The following is a 26094-nucleotide window of genomic DNA, read 5'->3' on the forward strand; positions in this document are numbered from 1 at the left end:
TTTCAAATCATCCACATATAAATTAAAATATCTCAGAATCACCCAATTCCATCAGTAATAAAGCTTTGTGACTTCTGAAAGAAATGAACTCTAAGGCCACAAGAATAAGTAAACTCGAAGTGTCTTCCAAGCCAACAGATTTCATATCTCTTGATAAATGGTTATACTTTCTATGTTTCCGTTATGGCTTTGCATGCATTTCCTTGTATGAATAGATTTGAATTCCTCCAAACATCATTTCAATTAGTATATCCTGCAAGTCAAAAAGAAGAGAAATAAAGCCAGCAAATTTTGGAATCTAGGACTCCTGCAGGCACAAAATACCTGCTGCCTTAAATGTGAAGAAACAAAACATAATTGTTCAGTGAATTTCAAAACGACTTGCATTGGCAAATGGGCCAAGGCAGATCGTGTATACATCTGTAAAGACAAAAATGAATAAAATTGTCCAGTCCAAAATATGCACTGAAATATGCTCCGGTGCAAATTACCATCTTTAATACATGTGCAGTATTTGCCATTTACCTACGCTGTTATAAGCAATTTAACTCTCCTGACAGTCTTGTGAAGATGAAGAAACAGCAGTACAGATTATGGCTTTTTTTTTTTACATGGCAAGTAAAAGCATGGGCAACATAAAGCAAGTCACTTGCAACTGCTGCTGCTTGTAATGTAATGAGACATTGCAGGTCTGTCACCTGTACAAACAATATTGAGAAAATGGTCCAAGCAGAAGAGAAGCACGTCAGGTGCTGCATGATAACAAAAGACATTTCAGCTTTAACTTTACAACTAAAATGCAAGAGGACTTCCAGGCTAACTCACTTTGGATAGATTGTCTCTTTTCCATTCACAGGCTGCAAGGTTCTGAGAAGGGTTTGTGGAGGTTTGCAGACCTGCGGCCAAATGAACTTCTTGGCCCATGCTCGATCACAGAATGGTTTGGGTTGGAGGGGTCTTTAAAGATCATCTCGTCCAATCCCCCTGCCATGGGCAGGGACACCTTCCACTAGATCATGTTGTTCAAAGATGAGCTGCAACTTTTTTCATGCAAATGAGTTCTTGGTCTATACCTGCCAGAGATTACTGGTTGTGCCTTAGACACCCAGAGACAAGATACCCAGCCACCATCTGCAGTGCAGAGCAGAACAGAGGTATTATGGACTCTTCATTGGCTTAATAATCAGGATTGGATTTAACAACCTTTTAACAGTGGCACAAGTCATTTCAAAGACAGAGGTTTGCTTCAATAACATTTTAGAAAATGAAATATATATATTTTATATTTTTATTATTATTATTACAGTGTCCAGAATACAAAGAAATACTACATTATTTTCAGTACAAAGTCTAAGATAAAATACTAACACTGAGAAAACAGAATCCAATCCTTTCCTCTCAGGATGGAGGGAGAATAAAATGTCACTCATCTTTTCTCAACACCTGGTGCTGGCTTTTATTCATCTCAGGCCCTGATACTGTACTTCCCTCTCAGCACTGGGTGCCTAGCGGTCAACCCTGGCATGGCTGCTGGTATGAGCAAATGATCCTGGGATTGCTTTAGAAGTTTTGGAGGTCATGACTTTCATGAAACAAGCTAGTAAACAGTAAGAGCTGCTGGGGTTATTGTCATTGGTGAACTTCCCTGGGAAAACAGCACGTTAGAGAAGCACAGAACAATTGAAAGCAATAACTCAAGTTGTTGGGCTTTGTCACCAGCTATCCCAAATTAGTGCGAATCATTCCATTCCCATCTGTCATCATGGCAAGTAAGGACTTCCAACACAATCTTTAATTTCTAGGAAAGTTCTTTATCATAATAATTTACAAGTAGGACTTGCTATCAGAGACTCCAGACATCCCTTGCAAAACCGTTCGGTCCTCAGCACAGTGCCCTGAGGCTTTGATTGTCATGATACTCATTTATAGGTGAATCAACTGAGACAGAAATGGCCAGATTTTCCTGCATCAAGGAAAGACTTTAGTGAGGATTTTGAATTGATCACAAGTGGTAAGATAACGATCCAATCTCAAATTACTGCTTTTTGGAGTAAAGAACATGAAAAATCTGTGTTTCTGTGAAGCTACCAGATCAAGAACTTTGTTTTCCAAAGGTTTTCCACAGAGTCTGGAGACTTAGGTTACCTTAATACTTACTCCACTGATCCTATGAGAACTACGTGTTTCATGGCACAGGTTGGATGGGGCCCTGGGCAACCTGATCTAGTGGGTGGCATCCCTGCCTGTGGCAGGGGGACTGGAAATAGGTGTTCTATAAGGTCCCTTCCAACCCAAGCCGTTCTGTGATTCTGATCTATGGTGATGAAGAGTAGAAAGTTGGTTCAAGGGACACAACAAACCACTGAATGCCCTACCTGCACAGATTTTAGTGACAACAGTGCTCAGGCCTCCAAAACAGGTATTCTGCATGTAAAAGGATTTCCAGCAGTATAGATTTTTATTATAAGTGCATGCTTTATTGCCATTTAAATTATTCTTCAAGAAGAAAAGTTATCTTCATGAAGAAAATGGAACAATGAGTACGAGGGAATTTCTGAACTGAAACAGAAGCCGCATGTAAAACCAAGAAGGAAAACAGATGCCAGATATGGAATTTTCTTCTGAGACCATGAACCCTCCCTGAAATTTGATCCAAGAATCTATATCACCTACATGTCAATGGGGATCTACAGATTTGCAGGGATTTCAGTGGGAAGTTACATAAATAAAAGGATCCTCTTGCAGGAATAGGCTGGAGGCTAGAAGAGCTCCCATGATACTCATGTATCTAATTAAGAACAGCAGATTGGAAGGGACTCTTGGGTCATTGAGTTCAGTCCCTTGTTTTTGCAGGCAACCCGGCCATTTAATCTTTTTCATATGCCGCTCAGGCTCTGCTTAAAATCAATTAGAGTTTTTTTGGTTTGGGGCTTGGGGTTTTTTTGTGTGCGTGTGCTGTTGCTTCTGGTACTCTTAGTGGAAAGTTGTCTTAGACTCATTTCTTTCAGAATTAGAAATGTTCTAAAATTCAGAATAACTGCACTCACAGTTAGATTATACCCATCTGTTCTTTTGTCAGCATTTCCCTTAGCTTAAATAGTACTTCTTTTCTAATATATTTATAGACTCCAATCATATTCCTCTCTTTATTTTGCCTGACCATGCTGGCTCAACTCTCTTTTTCTCCCTTATTAGATCTCTTGAGCCCTAGACAATTTAAGCACTTTTTTTTGCACCTGTTTCTAATTGAATTAAGCTTTCTTAAATAACAGGTAATCTGGCTGTACTCAGTGTTCCTGATGAAAACTATCAGCAACAATACTTCCCCAACCAGGTTTTTGGAAATACATTGACAGAAGCAGCATTTAAGCCCATTTCTGTCAGACACGCTAAATGGAAATTTCAGCAAGAGTCCCACTCACTTCAGTGGATGAACCCTGTCAACTTTTCTTTTTTTCCAGTGTCCAGACTTCATTCTCCAATAAAAATATAATTTCTCCAACTATTAAAAAAATGTGTAATAACAAAAGCTATTGATATGTATTTGCAAATAATTATGAAACGAAAAATTGTAGTATTTATAATGAGTACTGGTAAGACAGCTTTTAGAGAATGTATGTTAAACTGGCTGAATTAAAAATATATTTTAAAATTATCTGAGGAATAAATTGTTTGACCAGCTTTAGTAACAATATAAACAAGAGATTTATCAGAAACAAGAATAAAAAATAACTGTAGTTCACATGAAAGAATTCAGATTTATCTACTGCTGGATGCTGTATTTGGCATGAATTCCAAACTTGCAACAGGGTGGAGGATTTGATCAAAAGATCCAGAAAATTTATGTGGGTAGCTGAAGCCAATCTGTTTGGCAAAACACAGATAATGTTACTGTCACATCACTTTGGTATTTTGGAAAACTTGTGATATCAAATAATAAGTTTGTATTCAGTAAACTGGAAGGAGCAAGTCATAATAAAAAGGTATTTTCTGTAGGAAGAAATAAGCAGAGATGTAGAATCTGAGGCTGCAAAGAATCTGTTTTAGTGCACTCATAGTACAAATTCCAGAATTTAAAAATTGTGCCTCCATCTGCTACACTGGCCCTTCTTTCAAAAGTGTCAGGTAACACTTAGGACCAACTTCATACACCTCAACATGATATGATACCTTTCTGATTCTTCTGAAAACTATGCTCTTTAGAGTATGCCCCTAAACTGAGGCATCTCAAAATAGTAGCAGCATGTGAAAAAGTTGGTGAGCATGCTTACTACCTTTGTTTAGAAGCAGCTCTGTATTAATCAAACGATTTCCTAGTCAAGAACATCGAAAGGATAATCCAGAATGTTGGTGACTGGATGAGCTGACGTTTATGGGAATTTTTCAATCAGCAGCAACCTACAGGGTTAGAACATGGACTTAATTGATATGTAACAATTTTGACCAATTCATGCTTCCAGTTAATTACTTTAATCATGTTATATCTGAACTGGTCTTATATTTACTAGATATGCTTGCAAAGAACTTTGAACACTTTTTAAAGACAGAGTCTTTAAATGAAAGTCTCCCCGTATTTCCTTCTCAGACAGTCAGCCTATCTAATCAATAGACAGGATTAAAAGCTTCATGATTTCTTCTAAAATCAAACTGGTATTTGTGTTGGTGCAATTGCCAATACTAATTAACATTTTTGTCAGCTGTTTGCTGATAGAATGAGTAGCATTAAACAGAGAACCAAATTATTCTCAGACCAAAAATAATGAACTAGGGTTTCCTTTTTGATGAAAATGATCTCTTGCTGCCAAATGCTTCACGTCTGAAAGAATGACTTAAATCTTGGCTGCATTTAGTAGATAAGTCTTTTCTCATAACCTCTTCACAAAGTATTTTCAATCAATGCCTTTACTTCAAATGTAATTGCGAGCCCAGACATTTGAAATTGGGTTATGGGCAAACTGGAGCAGAACCAGAGCCACAACATTCAAGCTTTGGACTCTCTTAAAGCTCAGTGTGTGGGTGTACATATGCATATGAATTCAGGGTTTTGGCTTGGCACCCTCTTCCCTCTTTTTTTTTTTTTTTAATATCAGTTGTCTTGTCTGCTTTATTTTAAAGTCACTTCACTCCTTTTATTTTTGTAGGCACAGTGTAAGCAAAACCGGAAATGAAATACTGTCAGAAATAACGTAGGATGCAATCAAACACTGTCATGAGAAAAAAAAAAAGAAACTATGTTTCAATGTGAGAAAGCCAGGCTCTTTCCTTTCCTACTTAAAGTATTTGTTAGTTGGATAATTTTGTTAATGTCAGTTACCAGAAACAGCTGAGTACTGCGTGCAATAAAAATATTAATATAGGGTAAAGCTGACTTCTCTGCTAAACAACTGGCAAAACCTATATTCCACTGAAGCAGGTAAAGTAAGATCTGTATAAAATTTAAATAGCACATGGGTTTGTAAGAGTCTTTCAATAGCTGTCTACTTCATTAAAAAAAAATCAAATCCTTTTTTACTTTCTTTCCCAATTATAATCTAAGTATCACTTTAGCTTCGACTTCATAGAGACAGGTAAACAGCTATGCTAGAGTCAGCAACTATAGTCATCATTGCAGTAATTAAAACAACATCTATTATACCGGTATTAACCTGAAAGAAAGATCATTATATCTAAGCTCTCAGAGTGATCTAAGCACTGCTGGATCTAGGCTGTACAAATACCTGACCTTTGGTTTGTTGATGGTGACAAAAGCTACAGAACGAGAATCTAAAACAACACATCTTCAGTTTTCGGCAAACCAAAAGGGATGATGTACTAATTTAGTTTTATTTTTGGTTTGGGTCTAATGAAAAGGGCTTTCTGAATGACAATGTTTTTGAAAACTTACAAAAAACCAACTATAATTTAAGTATCTCAAACACTGTTTCAAAATGTTCAATTTTTATGTTCCTTTTCCTTGAGGATTTATCTTGACCAGAAAACTTTACCTATCCTGGCACATCTGTACAAAATGTTTTCTTTCATGGTTTTGTGACCAAACTTCTGACCAAGACGCTTGCCCAGTTCTGTTTCAATTTCACTTACTCCTTTCTGTAGAGGAGCAGTGTCTGGGCATCAACATTTAGTCCAAGAGCCATTCAAGAGCTCCAGAGATGAAAGGATTCCACTCTGTTGCTTGGCAAGTCACTTGCCTCTCCCAGCTTCTATCTAATGGCACAAATATTTGCTCTTGCATCACACCCAGGGTTTGAATAGGGACGCTGGGTCTGCAGCACCAGCCTGAGAAGTGCAAAGCTGTCAGAGAAGCTGGATGCCTTTGGCACATTTTGGTCTCTACTACCAGGCAAAGCGTGTATGGTGGTGGCATGCACCGAAGGAGAAATTTTGAAAGACAGCAAGAATTAGGTTCCTGTCTGTCCTATATGCGTCTAGAGAAACTACTTCATTCACACCATGCCCTGCAGCAAATTCTTAGAGTGGAATTAAACAGTTAATTGCACAGTATATTGTAACTGTAGCCATCTCACAGAAAAAAAAAAACAAAACATAGCATTACCACATGCCTTTTACTTTCTTGGACAAAACTGTTTTGTCTAACAAAAAGACCCATGTGTATTCCTTTTTGTTTCTTTCAATTAGCTGCTGCTTCTCTCCATGGCTACCAGCTTTTAGCCGAATGCACATCATTCATTCAGCAGACACTGAAGTGAAAAATACCATTTACTCCTGCTGTAACTGACATGATCCAAACTTACAGCTACATCTTTTAAAACATTTTATCCTCCCCCTGCACCAAAGAGACAACTTACATGCAGGCTCTAAATGTTGTCCAATAAAACTCAGGTGATGTATTGTTTTTTTGTTAGGTAGAATGTTTAATTAACTACATTTGGAGCACAAAACCCACTGACTTTTGTGGGATTTAGACAGAAATGTATTTCTGGGGAATTCCACCTAGAATGGTTTTTCTGCCGTGCTACAGAATAATTATGAATCTTTGGGGGAAAAAATGCAGGCGCTTAAGAAAACAAACAAATGAACAAAAGCCCCAGGAGATTTTTAAAGAAAACAAGCTACTTTTGGAATAGATATTCTGAAAAATTACTTCTCTGTTTGAAAGCTTTTGAGTAACATGTTCAAAACACACGATTTAAACGTGTCTCCTTCCAGTTCCAAAAGAACAAACGCTTCCATCACAACACCCACCGAAGTTAGCCCACCAGAGACGGCAGGGATTGCATAGGCTGCAGACATTTCCCCTTCCCGGAGAGACTGTTGCACAACTCGGGGAATGAGTGGGGAGAGCATTTCTTCCAGTGCCTGCCTCCCCTGGCAGAAAGCCCCGATGTCCCACTGCTTTCAGCTGAGGCTGGGTCTCCTGTAGCATCATGCCAGACTGATGTCTTACAACTGCTGAAGACTCTCCAGGTAAGATATGTAGATCTGTGAAATACATCACACCATGCCTACTGCAATCTGTAATCAGTTTGCAGGTAAGTGACATGCCCTGATCCACTTCATTATCTCTTAAAAAATACCAAAGCCTTAGAAATTAATCCCACTAGCATCACTTGCTATCCACGTCTTGCGGGGTTTTGATGCATCTTGCCAACATCATACAGCTGCCTCCAGCTTGCTTAACATTTTAATTTCTTCATTAAAAAGGGAAAAGACATTTATGCCCAAATTAGGGCATTGCTGAATCTAAAGATAACATCTGTGGGAAATTTAAGTGGAAAGTAGCACGTGTCTATCAGAAATTGAGTGATTTGTAACAAATTTTGTTGGCAGGAGCTCAGACAGACACACATGTTATACATTTTAATAGAACACTTCTTTAAACATGGAATAAGTTACTCTAAGCTACAATGTATCCACACCACTTCTTAGAAAATGGAATCTGCTTTGTAATCAGCAGGTCTAAGCCCCCTCTACCCCATTTGCACTACCATTTGCCATTGAGTGTACTGAGTGCTTGCATGAGGAAACTATTGTGTGTATGAGGGCTACATTACTCATTTCCATGCTTTACACTACACACGTGCAACGGTCTGACATGGTAAAGTTGCTGCTGAATGAATATTTGCTTGTGCAGTTTCTCCGAATAGCATGCTCTGACAGACAGCAGGGCTTGTCTATCTTCCCCTCCACAAGAGGGAAAGGGCCACGAGATGCCATTTCTGCAAAGCTACAGGTCATAAGAAATCTAACCCTAAAAGGCAAAGAGAATTCAAGCAAAGAAACTTGGCTTCCTCTGCTCCCCCCCGGATCTTTCAGAAAACAAAGCTTCCACTTGAGAGTCAGCAACTGACTCGAAGGGTAGTTTTGCTCCCATCTTTTAAGATTAACGCTGCTGATATGGACACATAGTCCAGTGACACGAAACTTCATCACCAGCCAGTATTTTATTAAGAGAAGTCCCTAAATGCTGTCACTCTTCTTCATTTCCACCAGTAGCTAGCAATAAGCTGCTTTTTCTGTCTGTCTAACTGGATCTTTCCCCTCGCTCTTCCCCAACTGCAAAAAAAAAATAGTGCCTGGGAGGGAGGTGTTTTATTTCATTCTGCAGCAAATCTCTCAAGGAAAAGAGTGCAATTTCTATGCTCTTCGACATTTAGATTACTAAATCTGTCATGATTTTAAACTTCCCAGGGGATGGACTGTTACATGCTTTTTTTTTTTTTTTTTTTTTTTTTTTTTTTTTTTGTACAAGGCCAAGAAAGAAGAGTGCTAGATTTTGCTTAAGGAATCTAGGCATTATTGTGAAATAAATTAATAAAAATTGGAAAAAAATCTCACCTTTGCCACTGGCACATGTCCATTCTGAGGATGCAGCTATTGGGGAAGCTTCTGCAATAAGCAACCTATGCCCATTGAAGGCCTTTGAATTTGACTTTTCTGTCAGCTAGCCAAAAGAGCCATCAAAACTCTGGGAGGAAAGGTTTATACTACCCTGTGCTGTTTATTGGACCTGCTGCTGTTTCCACGTGTGTAAGAGCTACGGTGCCAGCGAGCCCCAGCCAGTGCCACCTCCCTCCACCAGCAGCCTTGGGGAGCAGCCCTGCTATTGGGGAGAGGAGAGAGCCCTGCCAGAATTCAGCTGGGAAAAAGTCTGTCATATCACTGAAGTTTTTGTATCTGACATTCCCACGTACTGTATATATATGAACAACTACACAGAAAGAAAAATCTAGAGCACCCATACAAAAATCACGTTTGTAACATAATTTTTAGCCCTAGGAGCTAAATCAATGATATTATATATCATTCGGTTTTTATCATGATTAGCCTGAAAATCTTTTCCCTTTCTCAACAGATACCCTTTCAGTATTTTTATAAAGAAACATTTTTTGCCTAATGTCCTTGCATTTGGTCTGTAGCCAGAGGAAAATATTTTGGGAAAGTGCGAGGCCACTTGGACAAGACAACCCTGGGAAATGGGACTGAAAAAAAAAAGAGGTGTTGTCACTTGTCACTTAGAAAAAAGATTGCTTTCCCTCCCCTTTTCTTGCACACAGTCATATCTTCAAAATCTGGGTTGGAAGACAAACTCTAATAATGACCTTTTATTTTTATTATCTAAGAATCCATAGGGTTTTCTCTCATGAGAGGAAGCACAGCTTTTGGAGATAATCACCAAGCAATCCAGACTGCAACTCATCTATCACAGACAGTTTAGCACCTACCACGTCACTCCTGTATATATAATTTGGTATTAACGTTGCAGATGTTTTCATTCACAGGGGGGTTTACTGTGCATGGGAACGGTCCACGTTAACATCCAGCTATCAAGAAGACAGAAAATGCCCATCGAAACAGACCTCTTCTGCATCCATCACCATATTGCCATTCTATCTGACAAGAGAAGGAAGTTCTACAATCTGACCAATCCACCTTTAAAAAAAATGGCATGCTGCTGAAAAGGATGCAAGTCCCTAGCCTGAACACAGGCCTTATAACACATCTCTGCCCCAGCACACGTAGCACTGAGCTTCAGCTACAGCCACATACAGCGTAATTCAAATGTACCTTGACTGTGCAAAAGAAAGATAACAACTTTCAAGAACCATCTAAAGATTCAAGTGCCACTCAGCCCTCTCCAGTGTTTTATAAACGCTGCCTGGAAAACCCTCCTTTGTAAGCTATTTCTGACCAATGAGGGAAAAAGTGCAGAAGCTGTATATTTCTTAACTAAAAGACAGAGTGACTACCCAGTGTTTCTGCAAGATGGATAATCTTGAGGCTTTCTCTTGGTGGCACTTGCGGCTTTCAGACGCAAGGAAAAGGTGATCTTTTCCTTCCAGCCATTTAGAGCAATTTCACAGAATCACAGAATTTTAGGGGTTGGAAGAGACCTCAAGAGATCATCAGGTCCAACCCCCAATGGTACTAATTTGTGGTACTGGGGCTAGGGAAAACACAGCCCAGCACAGATGAGGGAATCAGAGTTGCAGAGATGTAAATAGACAGGAAGAGCACAGTCCACATCATAATGTCCAAGGTGAGAGGAATTTACAGCACAAGCAAGGACAGCTCAAGACACAAGACAGACTAAGGCAGATGAGCTTCTAACTTTTTGTCTCCTTTTCCTATACATGTCAAACGAATAAAACAGACCATTTTCAAGCCCCTAAAGGTGATACAGGCCTACATCCTCCCATGAAAGAGGGACTTGCAAGTGCCAAACTGAACGAGCCACTACAGCTGGGAAACAAGGGCAGGGAAAGGCTGCCCTGCTATCCCCAGTCCCAGAGCGACTGGGACACGTGGTTCTGTCCACAGCAAGGCTCAGTGAGAAGCCAGGGTACACTCAAAGAAGTGTAAAACGCTGTTTATTTTGTAACTGTGCCATGATATTATGTCATTCTCCCTTACTAACAATATTATTTTGCCCCTAAATACCATTCCCTTACATGCTCAATTTTGTGGCTCAGACTTAACAGTGAGCATCCATGTCTAGGTATAACTGCACTACAGCTATGACAGAAACTCCGCAAATGCCCAAAACAGACAGGAGCCCATGTGGTTTTCTCTCTCATAAATACTCACTGACTTAACCGTATTTTCAGTGACATTTTCATTACTGTAACGATTCCATAAACACATTTTTAGGATTTTTGCCAAGGCTTTTCTTACACTAAGTGCTTGCATGTGTGTATTTTTTTGTATGCTTATTTTTATTATAAACTTTCTAGTGTACTATTCCTTCTGACTGCCAATGGTCAGGAATGGCTGTCCTGCCCTGAGGTTGTTTGTTTGTTTGTTTGTTTGTTTTCTTAGCTTTACAAACCCTTTCAGTAACATACAAGCTTCTATTCAGATGAATTAGTTGACTCAGTGCTTGTTCTGTCAGCTAGCACCCTACCTTAAGGCAGGCTTCCAAACACATCACTGTGCGTAAGCACGAGCTTCAGGTTGAAGTCAGATTTTGTCTAGAAAAGAGACACCTGAGAGAGGGCATAGTGGAGGTCTGTAAAATCATGACCATCACGGGAAATTAACTGTTCTGCATTGTCTTTTCCACAGAGAAACTATGAAGCATAGTTGCTGTTCAAATTCAAATGCTTTGGGTGGCTATGACAGTAATCACTAAGAGTTAAAAAGCATTTGGGAAAACCAAAATCAGTTTCAGAAGTACATGCATGACATGCTAGAAGCTCTCTTGGGTAAACGGAGCTCTGCCAGTCCTAACAGCAGCATTGCAGTATTAGACTGAAGTCTGTAACAGGTGAAAATAGAATTTGACTTTATAGGAAGTTTTGAAGTGGCTAATCAGGTAGGAACACTGTACACAGCACAGGAAAGTATATCAAATTTATGAGAGCAAGTTGCAGAAAGATAGCAGGACTGTAATAGCAGTACTTGGGATCAGTTAAAAACAAGAAGCGCAAAAACATCTTAGTGGCTAGTTTACTTTTTGAAATCAGTTGCACACATCAGATTCTGATGAGCAACCATTTGAGTCCACAACAAAAAGTAAGAAAGCCCCCTGATCCCTGATGATCTGCTCACTGACAGACAGACCAAGTTGTCCAGTAAAATATCTGGCAGGTCTCCACAGCAATTAAAGCTCCTTCAGATACCCATACATGTACAAGCAGATCTGACCCACATCAACAGAGGGAATTTTTAGAGATGACTTTCTTTTCCAGAGATTGTCAAAGTTAGGTTAGGTTGTACTTCACGGTTATCCAAAAAAATAATTCAAAGACAATGAAAAAAACAAGCAAAACAAGCCTTTGAACATTCACAGCAGTCACTGGTGAGGGATCACTTAAAATCATTGAAAGCAGGCTGTGCCATATGGGAAATGCAACATCTTTTGTGCTTTCAGAAATATTAACATAACAAGGTACCTTTGTGATACACATGAGAAAGAAAATGAGAGCAAAAGCGACGGAGGGAAAGAATAAAGGGGGAGATATAAGACAAAACAAATGGGTGGATGGACAACTGGAATTACCAGCCTTTTTCCTAACATTTATTCTATTCTCTTGACTTAGCATTGCTTCCATTCTTTTATGTCCATTTATTCCCCATCTTCTTCTCCCTGTATTTTGACTGAAAATTTCTTCCACTCTGGAAAGAATTGTTTCTGTTAGAGAAATTTAACTGCCCTTCTAGCCTTTTATCTAGATCTATGACTTCCAGCTATGATCTCCATCACATGTTCATTAATAAGCTGTGTTCGTCCTTTGCCTGTTGTTGGTCCTGAAAAGCTTACAGCACACGATGCTCTCCCCTTTGCTTCCCTTCACTCCCTTGCAGAGGCAGCTGCTGGGTGCTGTGGCACAGGCTCAGCCCCACAGAAGCAGAGATGCCGTCCCTCTGTACATCCCATGCTCCTCCATTAGTCCAGGGGGATTCTGATGAGCTCCTGCAGTGCAGGTGAACAACAACTCCACCGCCATGGGGAGAAAAGAGAAAACATGCACGGCCCAAAGATTCTGCATTGTTCACTTGACTGTATTTATGCTAATTTCATCTGATATCCATTTTCTTGTGAGTGGGTACCACCTCTCCCTAACGAAATGGCCAAGAATCGATTATAAGTGAATAGAAAATTTAATTGCAGATACAGTTGATACTTCAAATACACTTCAAAATACCCTAACCCTGAACTGGGACATATATTCCAGGCTCATGTCTAAATTTATTGCATAAATGGAGAACAAATTGTAATTTATTTTTTTAATGTTTCCCCTCCTAATGTTTGAATACCTTGGCCACTGGACAAGAAACAGATAAACCACTGGGCAGTTCAACTGAAAACAAAAATGGTCTAACTTACATTGATCTGCCAAGAGATCTCTACAAGCAATCACAGACACATATAAAATAACTGAATGGCAGCAACTTATTTACAAAATCACAGAGTACTGGATGGTATTTTAGAAATAGAGTTGTTTTGTTTTGTTTTTAGTTGTTTACTACCTTCTGGTAATGATGCTGTATTCCCACTTTACACCTGTATTCCTCACAATCTGGGTAAACGTCACACAGGAAAACCCTAGTTTCACAGTATGCTCCTGATCTAGTGAAAGTAATCATGTTACTTATGAAAGCACAGGACTCACGTACTGAGCCTGTTTTCTTCTCTTATGAAAAGCAGCAACACATCATCATTAGAATCAAACATTATCTAGAAGTCTAGAAATTTTCTTCCATAACATCTATTCCATTAGTTTACTGGGGATATTAATTGGATTTCAGGGGCTTAGTGTCTATTGAATTGTTCCAGGAAGAGGATGGAGGCTGAAATGTAGGGGAGAAATCATTTAGAAATTGCAGCAATCTTTTATTTGTTTTCCAGTTTTCTGGGATTGAGCTGATTTCTGTGACACTGAAAGATCATTTTAAGTGTGCCAATATTTCTGAAATACCTTAAGATATGATTTTGGAAATATCTTTGTCTTATATTTTCTTTTTTTCAAGCAATACTCTTTGTAACTATCAACAGCTCTATGAATAAGGAGTGAAAGATACATAGACATGAGGGACTGGAAACATCAGCAGAAAATAACGATGTATTTATTTATTTTTAAGTGTAATGCTAGCTAGTACTAAGAGGAAATAATCTGAAACATAAGGACTGAATAATATAGGGGAAAACCTGGAAACATTAATCCTGAATGATTCAGAAGTGAAAATAAATACTGAATGTGGCTGGACAGTTTATAGGAATAACTTAGCCTATTTAAGGTCAGAATCAATCACTGAACAGTATTCAAAATTATTTCATTATTTTATGTGACTATATTCCACTTTATGAACTGCACACAATTTTTTCCACAGTAATAAGGGCCTCAAGTACTTGCTATTCAAAGCACGTGATCCATCATTTAAAGTGTTTGATACCAATTCACACACTGTCTGGATAACTCCCAATGAAACACAGAAGTCTTTAAAGCTGGCTGTACAAATGTTCCAATGTAAACAAACAGACTAGCTGAGATCCTTCCGCAAATTGAAAAAAAAAAAAAAAGATAGCTAATGCTGCTTTTTATTGCTCCAAATTTTGACTTTTTATTTGTTTGCCTCTTCGTCTTTTCAATGCCCTTTTACATAGTTCTGAAGACTGCTAAGTGTTCCCCCTAAATTTTCTCTTTCAACTAGAAAATCCAAATTCTCCAACTTCCTTGTAGGTCAGAAGTTACATATCTGCTCATTCTGCTTGCTCTGTTTCTGAATTCTCCCTGATTACTACACATCTTTCTAGAATCATGGTGCCTGAAGCAAGTCCTTACTCAGCAGCACGGAGCAAAGTATGAATATTTTTGCATGTGTAGGAGGACACCTTCCTGCAGAAACTGCCATGCTGTAAAGGCACTATGTTATGTGAACAAACAAACACGAACAGGGAGAAGGTACCTCAAATATTCAGATAGTGAAAGCCAGAATTGGTCTTTTTCAGTTTAAAGAAATCTTTTCTCCAAATATCCATAATCTATGCCTTCAGTTTATTCAGCCCCAATTTTTAGGAACCTATTGAATGGCAGTTAGTGAATGATTGATCAAAGAAATGCAAGGCACCCATTTCATTACTGCCTCAACCCTGTATAGGACAAATACATCTGAATATGCATACATCTAAATACATACACTTACACATGCCACTGCTAAATCAACTAATTACATGTAAACACTTCTCAAGAACTGTATTTGTTCTTACAAAAACTCAGATTCTGTCCTCATGTATTATAAATTATCCTCAATTGTCTTTAGGAATGTGGAAAATAATATGCCATGAAATGTTATTTGGGGGCACTCAGGAAGTTACATATTTATGTTCAGTAGATATCCTTGATCCTCCTTCTGTAGCCAGTGTGTGCTGTGAAGATATTTTAAAGTGACACTTATATATAACTGCTTTCCTGTTTTACTTAGTAGCCAATCTGTAGATCATGACTGGCTTCTGACTCTTGTTTTTAAGTAAATAAATTAACAGGTATGCTGGAGGTACCCCCACCGGTCAGTCACACTTGGGATGCACTGTTTCCCCTTCCCCATCCAAAGTCAAGTCAAACAAGAAAAATTTCTTGAGGACCCTTCTATTTCCTCCTTCTCACAAGTCTGGAGAAAAATATGGTGAAGTAACATGAGCTCAGATGTGCTCACGAAGACTTTTGTTTTGACTTACAAGAAAGATTATATGGATGTATTGATGTTAGTTTGTTGGCTTTTTTTAGTTTGTTTGTTTTGTTTTGTGTGTTGGTTTTTTTTTTGACAGAATTACCACAGAATCTAAATATTATTCAGTGATTCTGATTGGATTAGAGAGAATATATTGATAAGCTTGCACACTGCCTCTCCAAGATCTGCTTTTTTCTTTTAATATTGGAGGTCTATACATTTGTTAGCAAAGTTTAAAAAACATCATCAAATTCAGCCTCCAGTCTAAGATCCGTTGTAAGGACCCTGTCTACAGCAAATGAGAACACAGTGCTCTCTAAAAATAAAAATATAAAAAAATCCAGCATCTCTGAAGCACAGCCGTATTCAAATCCTCAAGATAATTAAAAAACGAAGTGAGCCGTCATCTTGGAAAAGAAGTTATGAAAAGAGTAATTGTATCAGCAAATTTCTGGAGTGCAATCTGATATTGGTTCTGCCTCATCTCTTTCTGTAGACTATTCAACAATCAGAAGCTTTGACCATGTCCATTTGTCTAGTTCCCATGAACTTCACCCTTAAATTTGCTGTTCCAGAATCATAAAGCTAGCCTACAGAGACATGATTGGAAAGGCCTGGTGGAAACTGGACCTCACTGGGATGAGGTCTTGAACTGAACATCATGAAAAACAGAATAAAATAATTTTTTGCTATTATCATACAATACAACAACATACATATCATACATACATATCATACATACAACAGCAATGGTGATTGCTGTTACTGGATGACTTAACCACCTGCATTACAGAGGGATGAAAAATTAAAATGTTTTTACTGGGCAGATGCAGTGAATTTAAGAGCAAGAATGAGAAGAGAAAGTGTAAAACAAAATCTGTAACAATTTTAAAACAACCTTAAACAAATTCTGCAAAGATGAATCTTCCTTCCAAAAATTAAAGTGCTTTACCTAGCTTTCAAGCCAGCTGCAACTTCATCCCAGTTTCACATCTTTATTTACTGTAACTATGGAAATGCCAACAAAAATTCATTTGCTTCAGACAACCTGACTGCAATTTAAAAAATATTTCCTAACTCTCCAGCATGAAAACAGTATGAATGTATACAAACAGTATGTATATGCTTCCAGCAATGCAGCTTACCTTTGGAGATGCAAGCACAAGAAATAGCTCAGCAGAAGAGTACTCTGCTGTGATTTTTTTACTTCCATAAGACTAAGCAAAAAAAAACCTTAAACTAATATGAATGTGTTCTTAAAGAAAGGTTATAGAGAAAAGCAGCTGAAGGTTCCAAATCATTAACAAAGTACATGTGACAATGTCCTCCTCATCCAAAACCACACACCATAAAAGCCTGAGAAAGGCTGCAGCCATGGTATTTCCTCTGCCACCAGAAAAGCACAGAGAATCCTGTGAGAAAGTCTATTCTCATTGTTCCTGAATCAGATGGTATAAATAAGTATCTCTGACTTCACTTGGCTACCCAAACCAGAAACTGAACAAGGATTTACCCCCAGAATTCCTCTGGAATGGTCAGATACAATTTATCAGGTAAATGGTGATAGACAATAGCACAAACACACAAATACAAGATAGGTTTGTCAGCAATTTCCACCAAACCCCTCTTCCCTGAAAGGTTCGCTATCCAGAGTTACCTCACCTTTGTAGCAGGGTAAGAACATGCAGATAGGAGTTGCCAAACAGCAGCTGACTTACAGAACAGTCTACTTCTTTGCTTCTTTGCATAGTCAATGGTGTATGTCTGATAGTTCGTTTCTAAGTATCTCTGGGAAGAATTGCTCTATAAATGTTGCTGAGAAGCCCAACGGAGCTACAGGGAGCTGATTCCATTCATTTAAAAAACTAATAATAAACATGTAAACGCTTCTTTAATTGGCATGAACTTCATCTGAGTTCTGTGGAACAAAACGGTTTTGGCTTAGTGCTTATTCAAATGTTAACAGTAACATACAAACATTAAACTGTTTGAGAAAAAGTAACACTTGGACGCTCTTTCCAGTCCAACATAAATAGAAATAAATGCTTTAAGATACGAAGTGCCTGTGCATCTGGATGGAGCAGAAAGGCTTTCACATAACATGCTATGCTTAGAGAAGAAACTTCAGTAGTTCAGTCTGCCTTTTCTTGCCGCAGCTGGGTGAATGACAGATCCTAGCTAGCAGAGCTTTTGTACTTCTGTAAAATAAACAAGACTGAACCGAGCACTCACAGGAATAAAACAATGTCAACTTCTCTATAAATGAGTATATATATATATATATATATATAATATTGAGCTCTGGCTTGGAAATGGTGCTATAAGCAGTTTGGTGAACAGTCTAGAAGTATTCTGGTACAAGAAAGCCACAATGTTAGCTCAGTGACTTAGAGCAGACGTCGGTGCATCTCCCATGAGGGCACGTAGGGTCTGTACTAGCAGTACTACTCTCCTCCTTGAACAGTGGAAGCATACTCCTATTACAAAAGCTATGACAGTTCTGGATGCTTCATCCCTCTGACACGAATATAACTGGTCTGCATTAGGAGAAGAATTTGCTGATTAGTCATGTACAATAAGCTTCTTATTTATAAAAGTTCCTCTTAATTTCCAGGCCAAAGGGAGATCAGAGATGAGGAAAACAAGAAAATCTTTCCTGCAGGTTGGTTGGTGGATTGTCAGTAAGGCTATCCAAGACAGACAAATGAAAATTAAACTAACCATCATCATCTTAAATGCAAAAGGTCTTGGTTAAGTAGGCAGTGAGCTTACTCTCTTGTCACTGGTTTGTCTAGTGTAACTCACCGCATTACAGTGCATTAACAAAGGCTATTAAAGCTTTGAATGCGATTTCAAGAAAAATAGCCAACATTGATCTAACTCCTCCAGTTTTAACAGGGGCAGAGGAACACACTGAGAATTTATCCATTATGCAAAAGGAGGCAAGTTAATAAAACCAAAGAGATTATTATGAACTTCAAGGAGTTGTCATAATCAAATTCCTACTTCTAGGAAAATGCATTTGACTGTCCAGAATATAATACACAGAAATGATTACTTTCTGCTCATTCTTTCATAGTAGTGTTTTGAATGTTCAGAAGAAAATAGCTTTCTACTGATGAAACACCACACTTTTGCTCTTCTTTGGGGAAAGTACTACTTTGGGAATGTATGTACAAATGCCAATGTGTCATGAAGCACTCATTCTCTATTCCTTTTCTCCTCACGATGAACATGCTGGCAAGCAAGATTCTTACTTGATAATATGTTGATACTTTGAAAAAGCTTAGGAACACTGAAATTTACTTGAGTCTGATATCTGTCCTCCAATACAGTGAGGAAAACCTTCTTCATCCATACCAGGAATTTAATATAGTTGCTGCCCAGTGGCAATGATTTCAGTGGTTTTTCGTGAAAGATCTGAGAGACAAGCCAAACAGATCACTCAAATGTCTTCTTAATCATAGTGTTAGTATGAACTCAGAGTACTTACTTCCAGAGTTCATTGATCTTTTAGAAATTCATTAAAGTACTTTTTTTTTTTTCTAAAAAAAAAGAAGCATATGAAGCATATGGGATGCCTGTAGCAGTTCATAACTTACATGACTTAAGTTTACAGTTCCTGGGAACAAGTTCACATGATTTAATAGTTACACTAGAAAAAAAGTAGTGGAAACACTGAACTGAGAACCAAAGATCAATAGATACAAGACTGCTTACAACTTTATCTATAGTAAACGTAATAGAATCAATGAAACGCTTGCAGATGGCATCAAGCTGACAGGCTGTCTGCTGTCTTTGCTAGACACGCCATAGGCCGTGCTTTGATCTATTACAGCCAGGAAAGAAGCCTAAAAAAAAAAAAAAAAAAAAAAAAAGACTGTAGGATGGAAATGCAAGTCCACTGAAATCTGTGTGAGCACCACCAGTCATGGCTGTGCTCCCAGCTCCTGTTTTGCCATGGTACAACAGAGATAATAAGCTGGCCCGCTTCCTTTACACGGTATTCTCTGGTGTTAGGATAATTATTATGTCTCCCCCAACACTAAAATTTGATGCAGTTTGAAGAAAGTATGAGTTGTTACTATAATGTGTTTTAGGTGTTCCTTACAAACTTTTCCTTTCCAGGACAATTTAGGCTCATTTTAAGTTTCCAAAAAAAATCTCGGTCATTTGTCTTTTAAAATAATTTTGCCAATGGCCAAACATGCAATTGAGCTACTTTTTCCTCAGTCCTGAAGAAAAAACTATTAAGATGTTTGGGATCAGATTCCTATGGTTTAATGATAGTAATACTAAGCAGTTTGAACATTATTGAAGATAATTTAATTGTCTCCATAGGACTTTTTTTTGTATGGGGATAAAATGTATTAATGATACAATCAAGGTAGCAAAAAAATGTTCATTATTTCAAGACTAATTGTGTAGGGACAAAACATCTATGAAATAAGGTATGAGATCTGTGTAGCACAGATGAATTAGAAAGCACCAACATCTTACTCAAATTCTGTTTCACTCCCTTTTTAACCTTGGTGTCACTGGGGCAAATATTTCCTTTGATCAGAAATATATTTTTCCAAGGATGCTATATTTCATTTGAAACAGCACAAATTAGCTTTCTAAAATAAAAAAACAATATATAATCTTTTGGCAAAGAGGTTTAAAAGAATACATATTACGGCCAAAATGTGTGCCACTTGGCTTCATTAAATAAACCCTCAGGAAACTTATTTAAAAGAAAAATACTCAAAACCTACACAGAGAATGCATAATACTGCCACCAAGCACATTCTGGTGGAACTGAAGACAAGTCTTATTTAATCCCAAAGCATATGTTAAAAGTTAAGACTTTCATTTGTAATCTTGGTTATTTTTCAGAAATGCACATACACTCTAGATTTTAAAACAAAGACACTATCAGCTTTGATCATCCCCTGGGCCAATGCCCCAACCTTTTAAATGCAGCTGAAAAACAGCTCATCTGAACTCTTCCACAGTATGAGAAACATGACTCAATGTTGTTCTGCTTTAGCATAGGATCACAGGATCATTTTATTTGGAAGAGACCTCAGGAGGTCTCCAGCCCAATGCCCTGCCTACAGCAAGGTCAGCCTTAAGGTCAGACCAGGCTGCTCAGGGCTTTATCCGGTTGTATCCAGGTGGCTCTTGAACACCTCCAAGGACAGAGCCTTCACAGCTTCACTGGGCAACCTGCTCTGTCTCTTGTCTTCCCACCACGCATCACTGTGAAGAGCCCCACTCCACGTGCTCAATAACCCTCCCACAGGTACTGAGGGGCAGCTGTTCAGTCCCCTCAAAGGCAATTGTTGTCCAGGCTGAACAAGCCGTGTTCCTGAAGCCTCTCCTCACCGGGCAAGTGCTCCGGCAGCCAGAATCACCTCAGTGATCCCCCTCTAGATTTGCTCCAATTCCTTCATATCTGTCTTGCACTGGGAGGCTTAAAAGTAGACACTGTATTCTAAATGGAGCCTACTAAGCACTGAGTATAAGGGGATAATCACTTTCCTCAAGCTACTGGCTGTGCTCCTACTCCTACAGCCCAAGACAGCGTTGGCTTTCTTTGCTGCCAGGGCCCACTGCTGGCTCCTGTTCAGTTTGCTGTCTAACAAGACTCTCCCATATTTTCAGCATAAATGTCCCCCAGTCAGCGAGTTCCCAACTTTTGTATGTCCAGTCTGGCTTACACTATATCATAGACTAGCTGTTTTTCTAGAAAGTATAAGTTAACATTGCCAAGTGTGTCTCTTAAAAATAAGGATCTTTATTCTGTTTTGACATGGCAGTCAGCTAGCAGATCCCAGTGAAAGAGCCAGAGCTGACACACAGACATAGGAAGACAGAAAATATACGACACAAACAATGCAAGCAATTGTAGGCTGGATGGATTGGCCTAATACTAGCAGCTTTGGACTGCATTCCCTTTTCACTGGTGGACACAATACTAAACAGAATCAGCACAGGCAAGATGCATGCAGAATGACATCAGTTATGGCTAGAGTATGTTCTGTATCAATTCTTTCATTTTTTTTCACTTTATGTGCTAAACAATAAACTTTGTCATACAGGTGAAAGTATTGGTTGAGGTAGACAGGTACTCCTTCCACACTTAACGTTTAGTCCTAGGTGTATGCTTACCTAGACTGCAAGATCTGTACTTTCAAAATATATCCTGATTTTGTGTCCTACATCAGACTGGCATACAGCGGTCTGCAGCCAGGTCACCTGTGTAACCCTAATCTATGGATGCAAATCTGAAAGTGGACATCAGACATTTTCAGTGACACGGAGAAAATGAATTGAAAACTGTACACTCTCTCCCCTTATTCTCCCCTCTAGGTCTGAGTCTTTACTATGGAAAAAGACAATACTCTATAAAAACTACAGCACTGTTGCATTTAATTGTCTAAAAGGCAAGTTTGCTGGAAATGCTTTGGATAGAACTTACAATGATGAGAAGCGTGACAGAAGAGAGAATGTTGCCTGAAACCACAGGTTAATAAAGTATACTGCTTTTATAAAGTAGAGAAATATTCATGTCTTTAGTCTTACAATCAAATCAAATAAAAAGAATACATTTACGTGAGGGTGGTATAGTTTAGCAAAAATTTACCTGTAAGCTGGTCAGAATATTTGTTCTATTAACTAATGTCACAAAAACTTTGAAACTTTTTTTTTTAATTATAGTGTTTTTAAATTATAGACGAAAGTTGGAAGAGTTAACTTTTACCTCACAAGATTACTATTACCTATATTATCCTGCTCTACATTAGGAGGTCTCTCTAATTCTATCTGGTTCGTTGAACAACAATGTTGACACCTTGATCTTGACAGCTCATTTTCTGCCATCACCATGCTATTTAACTGTTTAGAGCCTCTCCTTTAATAATACTGCCAAACAGCAAGTAGCCAGCTAGTAGAGCTGTTGGTGTGATGACACACAAAACATGATTTATTCAGAGGCAAACTCTCCATTCATTCAGGTTGATTCTTTTGCATCCACTGCCAACACATTCAGCCACATTTATTTTAGCTGAGCTACACTCAAACTGGGAGTAATCACTTAGTTCCTTTATTGGAATATATGTAGGAATTTTGGCATATCTCCTTTTATAAGATTTACAGTAAAATGCTTCTCATTTATACAGCTGTAGTTCTGACCTGTGTTTTAAGGATAGTGCCACCTCTGTTAATAATTCTTCTTTTCCGTGCACTTCGTATGCTGGAACAAATTTAGTTTAATAGAAAACTGACTGAAGAGCAAATATGCATACATGATTGTAGAAATATAGCAATTTCCATAACCACTGCCCGGCTAGCAATCTGGGACCTGTTTCACAATTGTAACATGCTACAGGGGTACATCAATACTCTAGTAACACTTCTGCCATAAGACAGCTGCAAAGGCTGCCTGGTGGAATCCTATTGTAGGACAGCTGCCAAATCTGCTAAACAGTAAAAAAGTGCTAGGGCACTCTACCACTCCATGGAAGAGTTCAGAGTTCCCAAATGAATCCTAATATATTTCAGGAGATTTTGTATAGAACCTTATGTAGAGCCACAATGAAAAAAAAAGGTTAGTTGAATTCTGCCAGGTGATTATCTTGCTCTCTGATGCATTGCTGAATCATATTAAATACAGTAGTTCTTAACTGAGCATGTACGCTTCCCAAAAGCATAGTAAAACAATCTCTCCAAGTCTAGGCTACTTTCATTAAGTTGATGCCCTACTAATAACTGTATATATATATATATATACTGAATAACAGTCCTATTCTACACTACATGTATAGCCCTACTACCAAATAATGCAAATACCTGATAAGGATTTTGGGTGTGCTAAAAGCACAAGCTGCCCCAAGACAATTACTGGAAACTCAGAGCAAACTAATCTGGACATTTCAGGGTAAGAATGCAGCAAGAGGGCTAGAACATTGTAAGTATTCTTGAAAGGATTCCTATTTTTAAAAGGTAGATAGGAACTAACAGTTTTAGAAATGTTGGACGTTACTCCTGGTCATAGGAACAAGACTCCATGTGTCCACACTGAACGTGCTTTCCAGTCTGGAAGTGTGCCCTGAAATCCAGTTAATCATGTGACAACCTACATCAAATTTTCCTCAGAGGTTTTGGTAAAGTTTTCATATACTGAAAATCTCATTAGGGAAGATAAGCAATGCAGTGACTAAAAAATGACATGAGTACACCTAACATGCTAGTCTTATCCAGTAATTTTCCATATAATTACATCACAGTGGTGCTTAAATAATCATTACTATGGTTTAATACTTTTCATCTATTTTATCTGTTAATAAGTTTATTTAATATTTGAAAGTGCTTTAAGATTCCCTTAAGGAAAGAACTGAAGAAAAAAACTCCTTAGTTCTCCTCTTCTGGAAGTATAAAAAAATAAGGTTACCCTTGAGTCTGCCGTACAGCAGGACATGTGATCACTGTGCACAACCAATGGAGGATGGAGAACTTTATACTGAGTTCACTTGAGTATTGACTCACTTCTGAAAAGTGGCACTTAGCACCTGAAGCTTAAATAAGTAAATAAAAATCAACCTACAGATAGTCTTTTACATTTAAGCTTTTGTTTCCAAGAAAAAAGTAGCTTGATCTTTAGAAGGTACTGAGCTTATAGAAAGCATCCACTGATTTTAAGAAGGACCCGCAGAAAGGCCAGCAATTTTGAGACAGTGAGTCATCAGTCTTTAGATACGGACTTGAGGAATTAAATTAGTCATTAAATAAGAGACCAAATATCTATTTACTCTCTAATTATAGGAATCTAGGTCAAGATTTTCAGAAAGTACAAAGCCAGATGTTAGATGAACAGACTTCCATTTTATTTGCAACATTTAATCGAACCATCACAAGGTGCCTGAACTAATTACATAACCCTATTGCTATAATTTTTACCATTGCTGACCCTATTCCTATGTTACCATTGCTAGTGTAGCCTCTGAATAAAACCACACTAATCTTTTCAGAGAAGAATACTCATCTCTACATAAGAGTTGTAAAAATGCATTGAGTGCAGCAGAAATAAAATAACATGGCTTTTGTTGGTAATTAGTTGCAACAATGTAGAAATTACCCTAATCAACAGGGACCTGATAGCTGTAAGAAAACAGAGCAATTTAACCAGTCCCATGGCTTGACCATTCTGAATTTCAAAGCCTTTATCACCTAGGTTATGCAGGTACTTCTGCCACTTGATACTGATATCCAAATTGGTTTCTAAGCCTTTTTCTAAAAGGACAAAAACAAATAGAATTGCATGCATTAAATAAAAAATAAATAAATAAATAAATAAGTGTTCATCATAATCAAGAGAAAAGGAAAAACACAATAAGAAAATGAATATTACTCTGAGTCCATCTTAAGAGTTAATATGCATTCCCAACATAAATATCTTTGGACTTGAGACCTATTTACATTGATCATAGCATATATATTCAGATATCAAAATACAGTCACAAGAGCCTAACACCTAGAACAAATTCCGGATATCGACAGAAGTTCTATAAGGATCTCGGACCTCTTCACCCAGAGACAAGTTTGGCCCTTCAGTGCAAGAAGTGATATATATTATATCTGACCCTCCACCACCTTCACTACAACCTTGCTTATCTCAACTCTGTAGATTCAGATTCTCATTCATTTTTCTGCCTGGCGCTCCCCAGATTTTTAATCAGGATGTGCCTCTAGCCTCTCCCTTGATTTCACACCACTGTGCTCCTCTTCCTTTTCTATCTTTCTGGTTTCCTCCACTCACAAATGTCCCAATATGACACAGGTTTTGCTTGTGTATTATGGTAAATAATATCAGTCAAGGACCAGATGCCTCATTCAGGGACTTGTGCAAATACAGGATCGGTGCATTCCAGATGGGTAGAACTGTTTGTTTTACCTCCAGGAGCCAGTGTCTGGACACTGTGCCACCCACTCTTCCTTGCCCTGAAAGCAGTGAATGAGTTAAAATGAACAATGAATAATTTTACACAGAAACCACCAGGAATGTGTATTCCTACTGGTTTGTCTTTTTGGCTACATTTGCCTTTTGAGAATACCAGTTGGGAAAATTGTTTAGAACTCAGACACAGGGAACAATAAAACCGCTAAACTAAACTGCTAGAAAGTCAGTGTGTAGATGGAACATGTTACAGCTGCGCCAAGGAAAAGCTGGGTAGCACAGCACAAGAGAAACTCAGGAGGGTTCCAGAGTTGTGATCGAGTGGACATTTGGAACATAAAGTAGCTGCTTCTTCATAGCTATTCCTTCTTAGAAAGGGAAACACAAGCCTTTCTGATAATCACTTTGTGTTATCTCACTGCTGTGAAAATATTTCCAAAAGACTAAGTGAGACCTAGTAGCATTATAACTGTAACCAGAACAATTACACCAGATTTAGAGAAACAAATATAATAGAAAAATCT

The 26094-nt window shown here is 38.2% G+C and overlaps 1 protein-coding gene across 4 annotated transcripts in view; it reads right to left on the bottom strand.

Moving 5' to 3' along the window:
- LOC308182036 (uncharacterized protein) overlaps positions 1-26094 on the bottom strand; it is a 178193-nt gene that overhangs the window by 69393 nt on the left and 82706 nt on the right. The window contains exon 4 of one of the 4 annotated variants that reach the window (XM_080566030.1): positions 7302-7440. The exons of 2 other annotated variants lie outside the window; for them this stretch is intronic. In XM_080566030.1, the coding sequence (XP_080422156.1) occupies positions 7402-7440 (39 nt within the window). In that variant the 3' untranslated portion in view covers positions 7302-7401. Of the gene's footprint in view, positions 1-7301; positions 7441-16431; positions 25615-26094 lie in introns of those variants that run through there. One more of the 4 variants, XM_080566029.1, reaches the window with a different exon arrangement.

Source organism: Anser brachyrhynchus (genome assembly GCF_964034855.1).
Source record: "Anser brachyrhynchus genome assembly, chromosome: 1".
Taxonomy (NCBI): domain Eukaryota; kingdom Metazoa; phylum Chordata; class Aves; order Anseriformes; family Anatidae; genus Anser; species Anser brachyrhynchus.